The sequence below is a fragment of the Chaetodon trifascialis genome, chromosome 23 (assembly GCF_039877785.1).
Source record: "Chaetodon trifascialis isolate fChaTrf1 chromosome 23, fChaTrf1.hap1, whole genome shotgun sequence".
NCBI classification, from domain to species: domain Eukaryota; kingdom Metazoa; phylum Chordata; class Actinopteri; order Chaetodontiformes; family Chaetodontidae; genus Chaetodon; species Chaetodon trifascialis.
The window spans coordinates 626,953-644,063 of NC_092078.1; the positions used below are offsets into that span (position 1 = coordinate 626,953).

The window sequence follows — 17,111 nt, forward strand, 5'->3', positions numbered from 1 at the left end:
TCTGATACACAAAGTTTAAATCTGGAGAGACTGACACTCAGCTGAGATCACTGCAGAACTCCCCCGACAGTCTTCATGATTCTAAGTTTTCTTCAGTATCACAGTGATCCATGAGTACACTGCTAACAGAAGCGGCTGAAGGAGTGGCTAACGGGGCGGCTAACAGGAGCGGCTAACAGGAGCAGCTAACAGGAGCGGCTAACAGGAGCAGCTAACAGGAGCGGCTGACAGGAGCAGCTAACAGGAGCAGCTAACAGGAGTGGCTAACGGGGCGGCTTACAGAAGCGGCTGACAGAAGCGGCTAACAGGAGCGGCTGACAGGAGCAGCTAACAGGAGCGGCTAACAGGAGCAGCTAACAGGAGCCCCTGACAGGAGCGGCTAACAGGAGCAGCTAACAGAAGCGGCTGAAGGAGTGGCTAACGGGGCGGCTAACAGGAGCAGCTAACAGGAGCAGCTAACAGGAGCGGCTGAAGGAGTGGCTAACGGGGTGGCTAACAGGAGCGGCTAACAGGAGCAGCTAACAGGAGCGGCTGAAGGAGCGGCTAACGGGGCGGCTTACAGAAGCGGCTGACAGGAGCAGCTAACAGGAGCGGCTGAAGGAGTGGCTAACAGGAGCGGCTAACAGGAGCAGCTAACAGGAGCAGCTAACAGGAGCGGCTGAAGGAGTGGCTAATGGGGCGGCTAACAGGAGCGGCTAACAGGAGCAGCTAACAGGAGCGGCTGACAGGAGCAGCTAACAGGAGCAGCTAACAGGAGCGGCTGAAGGAGTGGCTAACAGAAGCGGCTAACAGGAGCGGCTAACAGGAGCAGCTAACAGGAGCCCCTGACAGGAGCGGCTAACAGGAGCAGCTAACAGGAGCCCCTGACAGGAGCGGCTAACAGGAGCAGCTAACAGGAGCCCCTGACAGGAGCGGCTAACAGGAGCAGCTAACAGGAGCCCCTGACAGTCAGAACAAAACTGCAGATTTTAGCTGTACCTAATAAACTGGCCACAATAAACCCAATAATTTACATACATTTACCTCTGCCTGTCTGTCTGTCTGCCTGATTGTCTGTCTGTCTGTCTGTCTGTCTGTCTGTCTGTCTGTCTGTCTGCCTGATTGTCTGTCTGTCTGTCTGTCTGTCTGATTGTCTGTCTGTCTGCCTGTCTGTCTGCCTGATTGTCTGTCTGTCTGTCTGCCTGATTGTCTGTCTGTCTGCCTGTCTCTCTGCCTGATTGTCTGTCTGTCTGTCTGTCTGCCTGATTGTCTGTCTGTCTGCCTGTCTGTCTGTCTGTCTGTCTGTCTGTCTGTCTGTCTGTCTGCCTGCCTGCCTGCCTGCCTGCCTGCCTGCCTGCCTGCCTGTCTGTCTGTCTGTCTGTGTGTTTAGTTAATGTCAAACATCATGATTTTTTTTGTGTGTGTGTCTATAAACCAGTGGAGGCGGGGTCAGGAAACACCTGGAACTCAGGAAACACGTGTGTGTACACACACACACACACACACACACACACACACACACACACACACACACACACACACACACACAATGAAGCAGTATTTATAGAAATCAAGTCACTGCTCTCAGGAATGACTTGATTTCCTCCTGTGGTGTAATGGATCATGTGTGACTGCAGGAGGCGCTGTGTTGAGCCTGTGACCCCGCCTTACCTAAATTCTACTGCATGTCTAATGACCCATTCTCACCTGCGTTAAAGACTGAATAACACTAGAACATCAATCAGGTGTCACACCTTTCGGCCAGAGGTGGAGGAAGTATTCACATCCCTTACTTCAGTGAAAGTACTAATACTACAATGTACTCTGTTACAAGTGAAGGCACAGCATTGAAAATGTTACTTCAGTTAAACTATGGAAGTATAATCAGGACAATGTACTTCAAGTATTCAAAGTACTGCAGTAAAGTGTCCCCTGTGTCTCTAGTCTCTGTAGATCATTGTGTCCCCTGTGTCTGCTGTCCTCTTGTCTCTGGTCTCTGTAGATCATTGTGTCTGCTGTCCTCTTGTCTCTGGTCTCTGTAGATCATGGTGTCTGCTGTCCTCTTGTCTCTGGTCTCTGTAGATCATGGTGTCTGCTGTCCTCTTGTCTCTGGAGATCATTGTGTCCCCTGTGTCTGCTGTCCTCTTGTCTCTGGTCTCTGTAGATCATTGTGTCTGCTGTCCTCTTGTCTCTGGTCTCTGTAGATCATGGTGTCTCCTCGTTCATGTCTCAGCAGGACGTTCCTGTTGTTGGTTGAGGTGGAGAAATGTGCTCACGATGAGCCCAAAGTGACGCCTTCACCGTGTTTGTTTGGTCCAAAGCTCCACATGATGACAAACACATTCAGATCATTGAGAGGAAAAGCAGCCAATCAGACATGAGAGAAGATCAAACATCACGTGATTCCACAGCAAAGATCAATGACACCATGAAAACAACAGATGATCAATCATTTTCTGTCAGTTGACCCATTGATTAATCAGCTAACGGTTTCAGCCGTGCTGACACATCATATTTATACAAAACACCTTTGAGAAACTCTTCATGTGTTTCTGAGTAAAAATCTTAATCGGTGAAGTGACTGAATGTCAGACACATGTAGTGGAGTAACACGTCAAATATTTCCCTCTGAGGTGAAGTCAAATGGAAAGTGGCATAAAAAGACTCGGGGTAAGTACAAGTACCTCAGATTTGTACTAAAGCAGAGTACTTGAGTAAATGTACTCAGTTACCTTCCATGCTGTCTGAACGATGCAGAGGAAGAGCTCTGAAGTGCAGGAAATGCAAAAAACAGAGCTTCACACCTCAGGGGACCTCCTGCAAGTTGAAATTAATTACCCACAATTCATAGCCCTGTGAGTAACAGAAAGTGTGTGAGGGTTCAGTGTGTGGAGTGTAGAGCTGCGCCCCCCTCTGCTGGACACTACTGCACATTACAGGTGGATGTTACAACAGACAGGGGAGCCGTACTACTGTCGCTGCTACTCAGCGGTGGAAGAAGTACTCAGATATTTAGATAAAGTAACAATACTGCAACAAACATTACAACTGTATTTTTCGTGGAGTGTCTTTGATGCCTCGTCTCATTGCGGTTAAGCTTGTTCATGCAGCATGAGAGCGTGTTGACGAAGCTGTACAATGTTAAATGTTAAATTCTGCTCGCCGACATTACTGCATTTCAGCACTGAGGTCAAAGAACGCCAGACTGAATGTTCCAGCGTCTTTCAGAGTAATTCCATCTTAGATGTTAGTCCAGATATTTCCAGCTGTCAGTTGGTGTTATTTAGTCAAATTCTGTGACGACCTGATGCAGCTTTAGTCTATAACCAGTGTTGGAACAGCAGCCGTAAGACATTTTTCTTTCAACCTCTTATTTCCACATATTTTACGCACGATTTGCTGTTCATCACTGTCCAGGCGGAAAGCGACCATGAGTTTATATATATAATATAATATATTTATATATGCGCCTGCTTAAGAAACACGAGATACTTCAGCATGAAGAAAGTTACTCATTTTTATGAAAACAAAGAAACGAAAGTATTGTGTGTGGACGGAGATGTTTCCTCGTACAAAGACATTTCTGCTACACGTGGAAACCGCATCACATGCCTACACTTAAACAACCCTTTTCAAGCACACGCACACAAATCTCACATGTGCTCAAACCAACATTCAACCTTTAAAAACACCTCAGAAATGTAGATTCATGTTTAAAAGCTTCACCAAACAGCTGCTCGCTGCCGTTTCCATCAGACACACAGGAGGACACAGAGCATCTGTTAGGACTATTTTCAGCGGCGGATGAATCCACGTTTGGTGCTGTGCTGAGTGTGTGTGTGTGTGTGTGTGTGTGTGTGTGTGTGAGAGAGGCTGAGTCAGAACAACAGTGAGGCTCACTGATGAGTTTTAATGGAGCTCAGAGGAGGAAAATCAATCAGCTGATACAAACACTGAGCTGTTAGCAGATTCATTCAGTGAGTGTGAACATGAGACTCGCTGACATCGCCAGCGTTACAGAGCACTGCCAGTTAGCGTTATCTGACCAGTCGGCTTTCAGTGCAGACACACCTGGATCTCAGTCATGACACCTGCGCCCTCCTCAACAACATGTCAGTGTGAAGTGGGAGTTTTTTGGGTGGCCCAGCTGCAGGACCTTCCAGGTCTCTCAGGTGGTATTCCTTCTCTTCGTCAGAGCCAGCCTTGGCCTGAAGGAGCCCCCTCTGGTGGACAACAGAGAGGACTGAGCGTCCCTCATGCTGTTTCTGAATGTCCTGGTGGAGTAGTAATACAGCAGTGGGTTGACCACGCTGTTAGACGCCGCCAGACACAGCGTCACCACCACGGCCCGCTGCAGCGCCACCGTGATGCCACAGTTCCAGCCGCCGCACACGGCGTGGAGGTGCAGGGATCGAATCACGTGATAGGGCAAAAAGCAGAGCAGGAAGGTTGCTGTCACCATGGCAATCAGGTGCACGGAGCGGCGTCTGTTGCGACCACGAGCGCTGCTGGACAGACTGGTGCCGTGCAGGCCGGAGCGGGCCGCCAGGCGTCGAACAAGTCTGCTGTAGCAAATGATGATAGTGAGGAAAGGGAGGACGAAGCCAAAGGCCAATGCCACGTAGTTTAAGATCAGGACACGCCCCCAAGAGGAGGGGCTAGATGGCTCGAAGCAACGAGGAAACCCTGCCCTGAGAGAGAGTGTGGAGAGAGAAGCAAACAGGTGAAACACAGCTTTGAAACCTGTGTTCAGTGCAAAATGAACATTATGGTCCCCTTTGTTTCTCATCACTGCAGAGCTCATTACAGCCAGAACAGCCAAACGACAGACAGGACAAACGGATCCTGATCACGGATCCGCATTATTTACAGGGATTGTACGGTGGCTTTTTACAGCTTCTTCTCTGAAAACAGCGACTGCTGCTTCTGCTGCTGCAAACACAGAGACTGAACCAGATCTGAATGCACTGCAAAGCCAAAACTAGGAGGTAAACGAGGCTAAGACGCCATGCAGGGGTGCAGAGGTGATGACAATGCTCTGTGCTAAAGATCCTCATTAATCCTGAACAACAGCGCAGTCTTGCAGGACTTGTAGGCTTGTCTCTGTATCTACAGTAACTGAGAACTGCAGCAGCTGAAATCCGTCAGTCTAAATACACAATGAAAGCCATCAAACGAGAAAGCTGCTGTCTGTCAACATTCAAACAGGCTCCATGGTTCAAAAGACATTGTCTTTCAGCTCTTCTGAGAATTACAATGTGCTCCCATCAGTGTTTCGACTGAGCGCCATCCTTCCAGGCAGCTCGCTGCAGATACTGGGATGATTACCTGTCAGCAGCAGGCTGACTTCCATAAAACAATGGCTGGCTGGAAGGAAAGAGACCAAAGGAGACGCAGAATTGGACCAAGACATCAGAATGTTCCCGCCTGAAGACTAAAAGGTTAAGTAAAAACAATTTTAAGAGTAGATGTTAAGAAAAGGTTTAAATAATGATGATGCTAAAACAGTCAGTCACTTTATTTTATTTATTAACTCGGCTGGGTTAAAAAATACAACATAAAAAGAAAACGAAACACACTGAAAAAGGGAGATAAAGTAAAGTCAGTGGATAAAATGATAAAGCATTTAAACAATTAACATAATAATTAACAATTTCACAAATTTAAAAAGATTAAGTTTACAAAAAGTACTCAAGCTAAAAACACGGCATTATTATTGTATCATATTATATATTTTTTAGTGAAATATAAAAAAAACAGCAGATAAAAGTAAAGAAATAGAAGTTTGAAAAATGAAATCTAATTAAATAAGTTACAAAAGATTCAAATCGAACTCAGTCTCTGTGTTTTTGTCTTTTCTTTCCTCCTTTTCAAAATTCAATAAATAACTGATACAAAAAATATTTGAGAGATGACGTGAAAACACTGAAACCCCTTAAAAACAGAAAATTTGTTTTTTTAAGTTTAACAATAGAAGCTGGTAAAAAGCTCATATTTTCTGTCTGTGGCGTCAACTCACCTGTCTGTCACCCCATTGGACAGGAAGGGGGTGGAGGACATGCCCACAAACAGCCAGACTCCCAGACAGACCAATAAGGTCCGAGTGGGCGTGGCCAGAGTGCGGTGTCGAAGGGGCTGGGTCACAGCGAGCCAGCGGAGCACGCTCAGTAGGGTGAGGAAGAGGATGCTGAGAGAGGAAGAGCGGCACCAGTCATTTTGTCTTCTAATCAGTGTGTGTGTGTGTGTGTGTGTGTGTGTGTGTTAGTGTGCGCACGTGTGTTACCTTGTGTACAGGTTGACATAGAAGCCGTAGATGCACAGCCGACACAGCCAATCAGGGAAGTCCCACACCCCACCCCTGAAGTAATAAATCAGTCGCAGTGGGAGGGTGAGGGAGAAGCTGCCGTCTGATAGGGCGAGGTTCATCATGATGATGCAGGAGGCGGAGCTTCTGTCAGTGAAACAGTTACATGAAGCACATTGAGCTGCAGTTCCTCTGATGGCCTGTAGGGGCTGCCGCTGATCTACGTCAACTGTTAACAAAGCTATTAAAGCTTTTCCTCCCGAGAGGCAGTAAAACATCAACGACCGACTGCAGACATTTCAGGATTTGAATAATAGGGAGACTGGGGGGATCTGACTGATGGCGGCGCACATTTACATTGCATTTACATTTGAGTGCCATTGTTAAGTTGACCTCGAGTCTGCTTGCGTGAGTCCACTGAAGAGGGACACAGGTAACCACTACTACTCTTACACTACTCCCACTGCCTCCCTGCGCACCCACACCATGTGCTACCAATATATCCTGGTCATCCAGGGCATGCAAAAAAACCCAAAAAACGTATTGGCCATAAAAGGCAATGCAACCCTGAGAACCACTACTCAGTCAGAAAATGCTCAGTGCTCCCTCTGCCTTTTCCTTTGCCCTATGGCATTGCCAGTCTGCTGTGAAAAAAACAGAATTTATCCAAGCACTTGTAAAGCGTATCAAATTCAGGCACTAGCCCCGACTGAGACCTGGATCCATCCGGAAAACACAGCCACCCCAGCTGCACTGACAGCTGACTCAACTCCCCCCCCACACCTCGTCCTGATGGACGTGGAGGTGGCACGGGCCCACTCATTTCCAAAAAACTAAGAGAGCAACGGGCGGTGCTCAGGGCAGCCGAGAGAAAATGGATCAAAACCAGAGACCCCTCCGACCTCAGTGACTGTCAGACTCTCCTGTCTGCACTCTCCTCCCATCTGAAAAGTGCCAAGTCTACTTATTATCAGGAGAAAATCAGTAGTGCCAAAGATCAAAAGGACACTGTTTTCTGCTTTTAATGCACTACTCAACCCCCCACCGCCTCCACCATTTTCACAGTGTTTCCAAACCAAACGATCAATTGATTGATGGAGAAAAAAGTCAGCAGATTGATCAGATCATTAGTTTCAGTCATTTAAAACAGCTGAAAATGAGCTCCACCTCAACCAACTCCAACAGGAAAATCCTGCTTTGACATGAATGAGGAGACACAAAAATCTGAGATCACGTGTTGAAAAAGGAAACGGCCTTCCATAACTGTCATCACAAAGCTGAAAAGATACAAGTGTCTGAAAAACTGAGAGGGTGTCCACAAACTTGTAGGTTTTCTGTCCATATCCTAAGATGGTTGGACAGTTAAATCTGAACACCACCATTTCAACAAAGATGTATTCAACGACAACATGTCCTGTTCGGATCTGACAGCGCTCCTCTGGCTGAGACTCGCAGGATGAGGATTAACCACTGGTTACCAGGTGTTTGTTGGAAATGCATCTATTGAACAGTGAGAAATGTGACATATTGCGGTGATGCTTTCTGTCTTTGTCAGTCATCAGAAGATGAACCTTTTTTCCAGCTTTAATCCGTCAGTGGATGCCAGAGCAACTTTTAGTTTGTTGCTTAGTTTTTTGCCTCGATGCAGCTGCATGCCACACAGCAGCTTTCCCTTTTCAATAGAGATATCCTGAGTGAAACACTTGATGAAGATGAGTCGTGACAGACGAAGCTCCACTCTTTAATACCTCTGAGTGGACTGAATGTTTCTGTAGTTCAACTACTCCAAACAGAGAGGGGCGTTCAGGAGTCACATTCTGCACTTGAACAGATCAAGAATTTCAGATGAGAAACTTAATACATCTGAATCAGCACGTTCAGTATTTGGATCCAGGAACTTGTGAAAAATAAGTCGTGTCAGATTAGCAGCTACAGCCAGTTTTATTATGTGTGTCTGACGCACATTTAATTAACATGTAGCTGAATACAATTATCAGACTGGACTCTGTATCAGCACATCCTCAGTATTATGGACCTCCCTCCTTTCCAAACAGATACGTAACACTGGCTGACCTCACTGTCACATTAGTGTTTCTAACTGCCCTGCAGTGCATTTGCATACCATGATGCACACAGGGACAGCAGGTGTGTGTGTGTGTATGTGTGTGTGTGTGTGTGTGTGTGTGTGTGTGTGGGGCCATGTATTACTCACGTTGTGGGGACAAAAGTGCGTTTACACAGTCACATTGTGGGGACTTGCCTTCCTTATGGGAACAAAATGCAGTTCCCTGTAAAGTAAATCATCAAATTTTAGGGTAAAGACTTAGACTAAGGTTAGGTTTAGTTTAAGGTTGGGGTAAGAGTTAGGCAAGCAGTAGTTATGGTTATGGTTAGGGTATGTCTGTGAGGACTCATTCATGCAGTTCATGGTACTTCTTGGTGCTTTCCAAAGGTAACTGGACTTCTTCAGTTCTAGCTGACTGGTGGGAAGTTTCGGGCATTTATCCTCTTGCAGGATCACTGACACACCCAGCATCATGTGAGTCGGTAAGGTGACATGAGTCATGGTGTAAATGGATATTAAGCTGCCTGGGGAGGGGCCTCAGGACTGCATTGTAAGTGGAGTTGTAGACACCTCTTGGTCTTTTGATGGTCTTTCCGGTTTGACATGAATGGCCTCTTTCACTCATCTTTCTAAGCGTCGGCCTTCTCTGGTCAAAATATGTACTGGAAGGAATGTTCCTTGTCCTTGAGGTGTAGGTGGACAGCTGAGTCTGGACCTGAGGCGTTGGCTCTCCTGTGTTGTGTCATGCAATTGTAAAGCAGTTTTTTTTGTTTATTCATTGTAGAAGTCTGTGCATTCACTGCACTGCATACACGACATTGCTCTGCTTATGTCTGGGTGTTTTGTCCTTGGGGCGGACAAGAGTGTGACTGGGTTTGAAGTGAACAGGGATGTAGTGTTTGTTGAAAATCCTCCTGAGCTTTTCAGATACTCCTGTACTGTAGGAAATGACATTGTTGTTCAGTTTATTGTCCTTTTCTTCTCTTTCTGCTCTGTGTCTTCTCACGGTCTTGATCAAAGCCCAGTTTGGGGAACTACAACTTCTGAGTGCTTCCCTGACGTGTTTTTGCTCCTTATCCTTGCTCCTTGCCTTGTGTCCTTGTGGGAATAGTCTGAGCCCAAAGGTGTTTGGCTCTGATAACCTCCAGCCTGTGATCCAGAGGGTGGTGAGAATCAAAGAGCAAATATTGATCAGCGGACAGGGGTTTTCTTCATTATTGAGGCTCCTGTCCTCTTCAATGTGCACTGGCAATCCAAAAAGGCCAGGCTGTGTCCTTTGGCATCCTCCTGAGTGAACATGTTGCTGCCCGGTGCATTGATGTGATCCATGAAAGCTTCCACTTCTCGTGTTCTTATTGTAGACCCATGTGTCATCCACATACCTAAACCAATGTCTGGGGGGATGCATGTGAAGAGTGAAGTGACACCTTCAGATATCATGGTTTCATCTGGGTGCAGTTTTATATTTTCCACCATGTTGGCTAAATCTTGATGTGGTGTGGAGCGTTTCCAACCAAAGGAGCTAGGACGTTGGCTAGATGTTTGGAAATGTTGTAGGTAACTGGGTTGATGGTGCTGATTATGCATCTGAGTGGAGCTCCTTCCTTGTGTACCCTGTGGAGTCCATAAATGCAAGGAGTCACCATTCAGACACACATCTTGCCCAATGATACCTCGACACGTAGACTGTTGAGACTAGGCATCGAACCAGGGACCTTCTGATAGGTGGACAACAGCTCTGCCTCCTGAGTCACAGTCACCACCAAAGGAAGAAAGAAAGGATGTCTTGAGCTGATCCAATCAGAAACCACCCCAGGCTGTTGGATGAAAATCCAGAAGTTTGCTTGTCATTCACAGCTGTCAGAAACACCCCGCTGTGCTCTGTGAAACCACCACAAAGCTGTGAGTGACACTAAATAAACAAACGGCAGCCAGAAGCTTTAATTACAGTAAGAACAAGTAAGACGGTAAGAGACACGCAGACGCTCTTCATCTACAGCCTCAGCTCTTACAAAGTCTGGAGTCTGTGTAAAACTTCAAAACAGAATCAATCATCAATAATCAAACTGTGTTTCCTGACAGCAGATTCCTGAAGTGTCTCTGAGCTCATGTGTTCATCTCCTTCATCCTTCATGTGTTCACAAAGTGGTGAACTCGCTCCATCCTCTATGATTGACTGAGCCTTTCCAGGACCCTCATACCCAATCAGCCTGTTTACCTGTGGAACGATCCAAACAGGTGTTTCTGGAGCGTTCCACAACTTTCAGTCTGTGAAACGTGTCGCTGCATCAGATTCACAATAAGCAAATATTTACAGAAACCAATGAAGCTGATGAGGAAGAACATGAGATATACTGACTCTGTGCGGTTGAGTAGATGTAGTACAGTATAGTTTAATCCTGTCCAGACCTTCCCTGCTGGCATCTCGTCTCTATGGATATGATAATAAAGACTGTTGGGCATTTATATTACAGGAAACCATCAACAGGTTATGTTTTTAATGCAGCACTGTTTACTTATAAACATAATATCTTAATTGCTTCACTAATTGTAATGTTTAATGCAAGTTTGCACTGTATGCTGAATCATTTAGAAAAATATGAAAAGTAGAATTTGAATAAATATTGGATCATAAAACACAGTGTTTCCAGTATACAATGGTTGTCCTGGATCTGGCTCCCAATTATGTGAAAGAACAAGACTGTTAATATTTGCATTTGAGTGGAGACGCAGGTTTCTATGTTTTCTGATAGACATATACTCCACAGATAATTGATCTGCACACAGTCTGCTGCTGTAAGTATTTACATCAGAACCTCTTAACGCTCTCTTACCAGGTCAAAGTTTTAACCTTTGGATAGCAGGATTTAGATTTATCCAAGTTTTGAAGTTAATGTCTTCAAATTCAACCCTTTACCTTACAAAAACAGAAAGAACCTCTTAAACAAGAAAAACAGAATCCTCCTGACATAAAGTTTCCTCACATCAGATAATGATGTGCAAAGACTCTACAGACGAATCACTGCAGCGACACGCCACTTAACAATAATACTGCAATGTATAGAAAGGATTTCACTTTTGAAGTACTTTGATGAAGAAATGTGACCAGCAGATCCCGTCGAGCCAAAACCTCCACATTACTGCAAATACATTCAACAGATTCAAATGATTCAAAGGAAAAGCAGCAAATCTTCACATCTGAGAAGCTCAACCATCAAATGTTTTTACAGGAAAAATGAGTTTATTAATTTTCTGTCAATCAAACAATTGATTAATGAACTTATCATTTCAGCTGTGCTTGTATAAACTGCTGGCTATTTTAATTGATAAAGTCTTATGTTTTGTTAGTAAAAAGTTGGATCTGCAAAGTAACTAAATCTGTCAGGTAAATGGGATGAAGTAAAAAGTACAGTATTTCCCTCTGAGAAGTGATGGAGTATGGGAGAAAGTAGCATGAAAATAAAATACTCAAGTAAAGTACCTCAAATTTATGTACATGTACATGTACTTGGTTACTTTGCACCACTGGCAATGTTCAGGTGTCCACAGACCTTTGGCCAAATAATGTACATCTGATGAGCATGCCACCTATGTAGCACTCACAGCTTGCATTAGCATAAAGCCTAGTGGTGAGACCTCACAAGGATACAGATGCATGTTTGTGTTTGTGTGTTCAGACCTGCAGCTGCTCTGTAGGAAGAAGACCGCCAGCGCTCCGATGTTGCAGAGAAACGCCACCGGAAACAGCAGCAGGTAAGTGAAGGTGTAGGCACGGTACTTGAATGCATCGTCATCATGGAAACAAGCCAGCATCTCCACAGTCACTGAGGAGTTATGGCAGACGACGATTGGAGTGGTTAGTAGTGGTTCTACAAAAACATACAAAAATACACATGTACACGCAGTATTTGCACTGAACATATTCCTGTACACATAACACACAAACAAATACTTCATACAAACATTAGCAGGATTCAGACTGAATGTCCATGTCTATTGGTGATCCTGCATTTTCACCAGGAATAAAGTGCCACCCTGAACGTCTCTGGTAGTGATGAACCTGCAGAGAGTTACCAGCTGAATCTGTGGCTCTCCTTGGCTTTCCTGAGCTTTATAGTGGCTCTTTGTTTATCTCTCTGGACACTGTTCTGCTTCACGCTCATGGCGGCGTTTTCAGAGAAGAAGCTCTAAAAAGCTTCAGTTCACTTCCTGCTGGGCAGCAACCAGCAGACGGACGCAGTCAGAGATGAGCTGGTGGACATTTGGCAGCTAAAGAGCGGATATTCCCCTCAGAAGGTGGAGGAGACCAAACACAGAGCAAAAAGAAAGAGAAGACTGGACTGATGTCCATCAGGAGACACAAACATGAGTCCACATCGACCATCATGTTCTGGAGCTGCTGGATGTGGAAACAAACAACTGTTTGATAACAAGTTCAACAAATCAACTTTTGAAGTGATGATAAGTCGGTGCTGTGTTCAGGACGTGTTTCCCACCCTGTGGCCAAAGCGTCAGTTATTGCACGTTTAAGATCTCTAAGTTATACTATTTTTCTTAGTGTTTCCTCCATAATCATCGTTTGTTAACTCACAAATCTGCAATAATATTTCAGAAATATAAATATAACATGATATAATAATTAGAGAGGTACTACCTATGGGTTGGGCCCCTCCAAAGGGTCACCAGATAAACCTGAGGGGTCATCAGATGATTAGTGGGAGAGAAGAAGAAACCAAAGCTGGTTTCACTTCTGGGCTTTTCTCTCATCTTTGATTTTGAGCCAGTGTTGAATAATTTCTCATCTCTGGCCTCAAACAGCGATTTAAATGAAACTATGTGAGAAGTTTAGAAGGCAAATGTCTCTTTGACGGAACTGATAGCAACTCACAGACATCTGAACGTGACGGGGCCACTACTCCACACTGTTTTCAAGGGGCCAGCAAGCCAAAAAGGTTGGAAACGTCTGGTTAATCTTCAGCGCTGTGCTGCATTTTAGACACTTTTTACATGTTTTTAATGTAAAACCTTGATATGAAGCAGAACTGCTAAACAGCTGTCGAATAAATGTAGTGTCATACTGCAGTTTAGTATTTACCTAAACACAGCAGGCATTGATGCCTGTGTGTGTGTGTGTGTGTGTGTGTGTGTGTGTGTGTGTGTGTGTGTGGTATGTAAACCAGACCAAACCAGCTGCTTGTTTTAAACAAAGCTGCTTTCATGACACAAACAGCAGCAGGTTGCCTGCTGCTCCTGGACTGTAAATTTGAGTAAAGTTTCAGTTAACGGTTCAACTGCCTACTTATCTAAATAAATTTCTGAATATGTGATAAACTAGGATATCATGTAGCACGCCGCTAAAGAGGGGAGAAAGTAATGGAGGTACAGTTCAACCCGTTCAATGTTCAGCTGTGCATCTTTGTGAAGTACTTGGTTCTTGGAGTTTGGTGACGTAGGGACGGCTTACAGTGAAGTACTGTCGCCTGCATTACACAAACTAGTCCTTGTATAACTCCTTATTTGTGACTGAGACAGGTGTGATTATTGTGTGACTGACTGAAATAACTGGAAAGTCAACATGACCCATGTTCAAACTGAAGAGTTAATGAAGTAATGTGGCCCATGGTTCTTGGTCAAAATGCGAACAGTGTACACTGGTAAGATTTAAACGCAGTTCACATAAACATCAAAGTAAACAATGCTGATAATGTTAGATGGACTAAACGATCAAATGTCTGTACCCCGACCTCTGCCCTTTCAAAGGCTGCCTCTGTTAGGATGGCTTGCTATAGACCATATTCACAGGGCGGCCATTTTCCTCAATGTCATTTGATCTTGGTACACAATACGGGTCAATTTATTCTGAAGCATCAGCTGTTAAACTCATGTGAAACTGCATCCTGGCCTGACCGCTGTGACCTTTGACCCCCGCTGATTTGTGTTTAAAACGTTGCTGATGTTAGAAGATAGTTTCTTCTGCTGTTTGACCTCTGTGAAAAACAACGAATGGAAAATGGTTTTCGTTTCTTTGTGGCCATTTAGTGTTTTTTTAAGTCGAGTTGCGTCTCCTTGAAGTTGCTAAGTGTCTCTCTTTGTAGACACTTTCTGTCTCTTTGTGGCCATTTAGCATCTGATGTATTCTTGGTTGTCATTTTGCTTCAGTTCCTCAGTGTTTCACATGGGAACTCTTAATCCTTCAGCTCATCTGAGAGATTCATCACATTTGGAGATACATGGACAGCAACAGATACTACACCACAACAAAAGAGAAGCAGGTTTTCACTCAAACCTGGGCGCATGTAAAAGCTTAGATTTAACAACTGAAGCAGCTTTTGACATATCAACAAACAATCTGAGTGACTGGTTTTATCTCACACCAGAAAAGAGAGCCAAGAAACCACAACACTGCAAGCATCATGAATTTCCTTCAGATCTCAACCGTTGCTGCTTGTCGTCTCACCATTTTCAGTTTTATTTTGAAAGTTGTCACTCACCATTCATCCTGTCACAGGTTCATCTCTCCAGCAACAGTTTGTTCATTTATCCGTTGTCCCATCTGTTTCTGTCCAGCGCTGGCGTTCACTATTCAAATCCTCCTGTGAGACTGTGGGTGTGTTCGACGCTTGGCAGGAGTTCCATGGAAGTAGGCGTACACACACATATCGGCAAAGAGCAACACACTCAAAGGTTCCACACTTCCTGAGCTCTAACGCTGATCTAAGCTGACAGAAACCACTCACACACACTCAATCTCACACACGTTTCTAAACATCAAGTTTGTTAAAACCTTTTAACCTGTTTGACTTTTAGTTAAACAGGATGCTTTGAAGATCCAACTGTTTAACTGGAAAGGAAACACGGTGATGTTACCTTCCCAAAGTTCTGTCAGGCTGCATAATGAAATTACATCAACACACATGGACACACAAAAACCATTAAAGCCACTTCTTGAACTGAACTCCAGGTGTTTTCTTAAGGACATGAGGACCTGGATGACCTGCAGCTTTCTGTTACTAAACTCAGACAAACTGTTACTAACTCCCAGAGTCTTTACCAGTGGCGGCTGGTGAATTTTTGTCTTGGGGGGGCGCACTTAATTTACCAAACCAAAAAGCGGAGTCGGCAATGCCGGACCACAAGAATTAATGTCTATTATGTTTGCAACCATTTGATGTGCTACTACTATGTATCACTACTAGGGTTCATGTAAGCATTATGCTGAGTCAAACAGACAGTTCAATGCAGGTGAATGTCACCAGTTAGTGAATTTGAATTTATCTCCCCAGTGTTTGATATGTTTAACTCTAGATAAGATATAATTGGTACACACAAACCCTTAAAATCTCCTTTTCCATCATTAAACAAGCCAAGAATATATAAATATATTTTTTACTGCAAAAGTAAAATGAGAAACAATTCATTTTCACAGCTTCCAAGAGTACCAAGTGCTTCTTCTGTTCAGCTAATTGTTTGAACAACATATTTATATTTACATACTCAAACAAAAAAAGAAAGAAAAAAAAAAACAGCAAATACATACACATGAAACCAACAAACACTGGACATTTTGTTTAAAAACATCAAACCATCAGGCCCAAAGTGGTTCTGTTAGCTAACATTTATATTAACAACCTTAAATGGCAATGAAAACACAGCAAATCCTCATATTTAAGACGTCTGCTGGTCAGGTCACCAGCTCTATACCCTCCACAGGGAGCTTGAGGGTTCATGAAAGTTTGCCCAACCAGTCCACATGTGCTTCGTGGACTTGGAGAAGGCATTCGACCGTGTCCCTTGCGTCATTCTGTGGGAGGTGCTCTGGGAGTATGGGGTTGGAGGTCCTCTGTTGAGGGCTGTACAGTCCCTGTACAACCGGAGCAGGAGCTTGGTCCGCATTGCTGGCAGTAAGTCGGACCTGTTCCCGGTGCATGTTGGACTCCGGCAGGACTGCCCCTTGTCACCGGTTCTGTTCATCATTTTTATGGACAGAATTTCTAGGCGCAGCCAGGGGCCGGAGGGGGTTTCGGTTCGGGAGCGGGCAGATTATGTCTCTGCTTTTCGCGGATGATGTTGTCTTGTTGGCTCCCTTGAGCCAGGACTTTCAGCATGCACTGAGGTGGTTCGCAGCCGAGTGTGAAGCAGCTGGGATGAGAGTCAGCACCTCCAAGTCTGAGGCCATGGTTGTCGACCGGAAAAAGGTGGCTTGCTCCCTTCAGGTTGGGGGAGAGTTCCTGCCTCAAGTGGAGGAGTTTAAGTATCTTGGGATCCTGTTCACGAGTGAGGGAAGGATGGAACGTGAGATTGACAGGCGGATCGGTGCAGCGGCTGCAGTAATGCGGTCGCTGTATTGGTCTGTCATGGTGAAGGAGGAGCTGAGCCGAAAGGTAAAGCTCTCGATTTACCGGTCAATCTACGTTCCTACCCTCACCTATGGTCATGAACTTTGGGTCATGACTGAAAGAACGAGGTCCCGGATACAAGCGGCTGAAATGAGTTTCCTCCGCAGGGTGGCGGGGCGCTCCCTTAGAGATAGGGTGAGGAGCTCTGTCACCCGGGAGGAGCTCAGAGTAGAGTTGCTGCTCCTCCGCATCGAGAGGAGTCAGCTGAGGTGCCTCGGGCATCTCTATCGGATGCCCCCTGGACGCCTCCCTAAGGAGGTGTTCCAGGGATGTCCCACCGGGAGGAGGCCCTGGGGAAGACCCAGGACATGCTGGCGTGACTATGTCGCTCGGCTGGCCTGGGAACGCCTCGGGATCCCCCTGGAAG

The 17,111-nt window shown here is 45.1% G+C and overlaps 1 protein-coding gene across 1 annotated transcript; it reads right to left on the minus strand.

The window, feature by feature from the left end:
- Positions 1 to 4,147: 4,147 nt before the first annotated feature.
- Positions 4,148 to 16,524, minus strand: LOC139351704 (cysteinyl leukotriene receptor 2-like). Its single transcript, XM_070993708.1, has 5 exons — positions 16,458 to 16,524; positions 12,028 to 12,217; positions 6,263 to 6,430; positions 5,999 to 6,166; positions 4,148 to 4,670 (listed from the first exon to the last, which is right to left on the minus strand). Exons 1-5 carry the CDS (start codon positions 16,522 to 16,524, stop codon positions 4,148 to 4,150), a joined length of 1,116 nt encoding a protein of 371 aa, XP_070849809.1.
- Positions 16,525 to 17,111: the final 587 nt, after the last annotated feature.